Raw genomic sequence first — 3,620 nt, forward strand, 5'->3', positions numbered from 1 at the left:
AACAATCATGACAATATTGAACGAATTTAAAACGAAAATACTTTTAATCAATAATGCAACTTCGAAATAGACATTAAATAAATAAAATATCTTAAACATTTAACCAATGCATATACTATATTTCGTTTATATTCAGTAATGGAGAAAACAACAATCCCATTTATAAACTATATAACGATGAAGTTATCTCGTTCTACAGACACAATATCCAATATGACATTTATAATAGAATCAGCGGAAATAGTTGTACAATTCATTACTGACGATTACTTGCCCTACAAGCTACACACTATCATATATAACTTACACACTATAGCATCCAACCACTTTTCCTTGCTACATCAAGTAAGATGATTTAAAACCGTACAACTTTTTAGCAAGCCGACATATGTTATAATATATGTTTAATTTGAATAACATTCTGACGATTAATACACCAGATCATTAAAAGAATGTCAAAAGGTACCAGAGGAACAGTCAACCTAATAAATCGAAAATAAACTGATAACGCCATGGCTAAAAATAAAAAATACAAACCGACAAATAATAGTACACAAAAAAGCAACACAGAAAACTAATTAAAAGACTGATCAACACGAACCCCACCAAAAACTAGGGCTGATTACATTAAATGGTCAATACAACAGACCTGTAAGAATATGATTTATACTTTTATTTATTATTTAAGCTCTGGTATGTTTACTAATAAAAGCAAAGAAATTGTCTACTTACATTTATAAATTTGAATTTATTTTGTGCCTGGTGATATTAAACAACAAAATGCAATATTAGTGAATTCTAATATCTAAGTATAAAACAACTTGTGTAGTTACGATAACACACATAACTCAGACTAACAACCAGTCATGTCAACAAAAATGATGTACAGATACTTCGCCATGTTCAAAAAATATTCCCTAGAGCATCTAGCTTTTAAAGTAATCTTTAAAAAGATAAAAGTTTCAATATCATTTCACTTTCATATATCTGTCTAACAATGATAACAGCTGTCTGTTTATTTCAGAAGTTTAGTTGATGTAAAAGAAGTAGTTTGAGTGACTGTACGCGTGATTCAGAATCAGAATCACATACAGTCACTCATAACCTGATAACATGTTTTTTACAAATTAAACTACGATACAGAATAAAAATACGTTTGTTGCATATGTATGCTACGAAAATATAGATTCCCTGCAAAGCATTTAACAGAGACACTATTACAGAAAAGGCTGACAGTGGGAGGAACGAATCTATTATTTGTATTACCCAAGAACTGCCTGTTATTGTGAATAATTTAATGTAAACAGCTAGGTTTACTGAATTATGCCGAAAAGAATCATCTCTTTTCAACTTTGGAGTTGTTGCAATCGAATACACTGAACATATAAAGAAAAATATGTTTAACAGACATATGGTCGTGATCGGAACTATGAATGCTACAATAAAAGATAACCTTTCTGAGATGAAACACAGTTTGCCGCCATACCCATACAATTCCTTACTTTTAAGTGAATTTGTAAAAAGTATATTCGTAATAACGATTATGGCCGGCAGACCAAATGAGTATAGCATGTATTGCAAGAGACATTTTCGTTCATTTGATTTACTTCTTTGTCGATAAACAGAATCCCGGCTAAATGTATAATACATATGAAAGGAACAAACATTTAAACAACAAAATGTACATAGCCAGAAATAATGAATAAATCCACCCAGTACAATACAAAGAGTCATATTGTTTGTTTTGTTCATACCAAATTCTAGAACAGCCATAGCAAAAAATAAGGCAACGACAAGACACATGTTGTTCTTTCCTGGTAGTGTACGTAGCTGCTCAAATAAACAATAAGTCATAAAAGTCAGGAATAAACATAGTAACGATAATATTGTAAATATAAGCATTATTATCTGTAACAGACTCATTTCTGAAGTAGATACCATCATACTTTTAAACATATTTAAACAAATCCTTACATTCCGATCTGATCTTGTGAAGTAGAAATTGTAATAATCCAAAACAGTACTGTATTGTGGTACGCGCAGTAAGTTTTTGGATTCATCAAGTATTACCTCTGTTTTATCTAATTCTATCTGTGGGCACTTAAGTAAGGAACTTATATGCGAGTGAATATATTTTCGAGATTCGGGTAATTCATTTTTCGTTTTCAGATAATATTTTGTGGTATCAAACCGTCTGAAAGGCAAATCTATCGGTAGGAAAAGAGAACCATTATCATATTTTACTCTGCATTTTAGAATACAATTAACCGTTTTATTAAACCGAGAACACAAAAAATGCTCAAATGAAAATTTCTGGTTATGGAATTGTAGAAGTTTTGTTTCAAATTCATCTCTGTTAACAACGACGTTCACGAATAATTTCAAGAATACTGATATATGTAAATACGATCCAATGATATTCTCATTTGAAGAACACGTGTTATTCGCTTTCATAATCAACATTTCTAAAAAGGGAAACATTGTTCTATTCAAATGCTTGCCCAGCTGATTCAGAATTTCTGTTTTCATAATGAATAGTATGATTCGTGGGTCTTCTAACGGATCTTCAGATTGAACATCAACTCCAAATGTAAGTGTATAACCAAGATTAGAAGTGTATGGTAGAAGTGGTACACACGTCCCATTAATTAATACACGTCCCGGGTAACATACAATGTCACGACACGTATCCTACAAAAGAAGTGTATCTGTAAATCAGTTTAATAAAGATAATGCATAGTGACAATTCATATTATATTAATATCGATCAAAAGCATCATTTTAAATTTTTGTATGAAATTTCCCGTGAATTTACTTTTTCTTCTGCAATTTCAAACACACGATACTTACCAGCTATTGTTGTAAATAATACTTATATATGTATGGATCAAATGCTTAAAATGCCGTAAAAAAACTATGTTCACCTCTATATGTCTTTCTGTGTCATTTACTCCACGCCAATTTTAAGTTATGTATATCAACATTTAAAAATTCAACATAATTTATTGATCGAGACCTTGAAAAAATACCATTATATAAGACCATTAAAAGGGAATATATATTAAATGGTTGATATTGTTCTAGTATACGCACATAATGGCTAAACATTAAAAACAGCAGACAATTATAATAAAAACAGTACCTAACACCGATTAGTAACTCATATAATCTAGAAGGTTTTAGATTTCTGCTAAAAAAATCAACCTGCTGTTTTTCAAAAGACAAATCGTTTTTAGCACCACGTCATTACAGACAAAGGAGGAGAGGATTACAACAAAGGCTGATGGACATATGGGAAGTCTTCTATTATAAAAGAACTGTATACCGATCAACCAATCCATGATGGCGTATGAAAACATTACTAATTTAGACAACAGTAGTATACAGGTGCCGGAAAGTCAATCGATTGAGAAAAACAAATCCGGATTACAAACCATAAAAAACCGAGAGAAACACATCAACAATAAGAGGAAAACAAATGAACAACAGGAACACCAAAGATCAACAAAAACAAACGCCAACTCACATAGCAACGAGCTATTAGGTAACAATGTCATATTCCTGATTTAGGACAGGACATTTTAGAAAAAAATGGTGGGTTGAACCTGGTTGAATGGCAT

General features: G+C 31.1%; 1 protein-coding gene across 1 annotated transcript; it reads right to left on the reverse strand.

Annotated features, from left to right (window-relative positions):
• Positions 1–902: 902 nt before the first annotated feature.
• On the reverse strand, positions 903–2,650 carry LOC143079516 (uncharacterized). Its single transcript, XM_076254892.1, has one exon. The coding sequence runs from the start codon at positions 2,527–2,529 to the stop codon at positions 1,099–1,101; it is 1,431 nt and encodes a 476-aa protein (XP_076111007.1). The 5' UTR covers positions 2,530–2,650; the 3' UTR covers positions 903–1,098.
• Between the last annotated feature and the right edge of the window lie 970 nt (positions 2,651–3,620).

Source organism: Mytilus galloprovincialis, chromosome 6 (genome assembly GCF_965363235.1).
Source record: "Mytilus galloprovincialis chromosome 6, xbMytGall1.hap1.1, whole genome shotgun sequence".
Classification (NCBI taxonomy): domain Eukaryota; kingdom Metazoa; phylum Mollusca; class Bivalvia; order Mytilida; family Mytilidae; genus Mytilus; species Mytilus galloprovincialis.

Bases quoted from the DNA above. Each gene is read 5' to 3' on its own strand.
- LOC143079516 (XM_076254892.1), bottom strand. From the start codon at position 2,529: ATGAAAACAGAAATTCTGAATCAGCTGGGCAAGCATTTGAATAGAACA.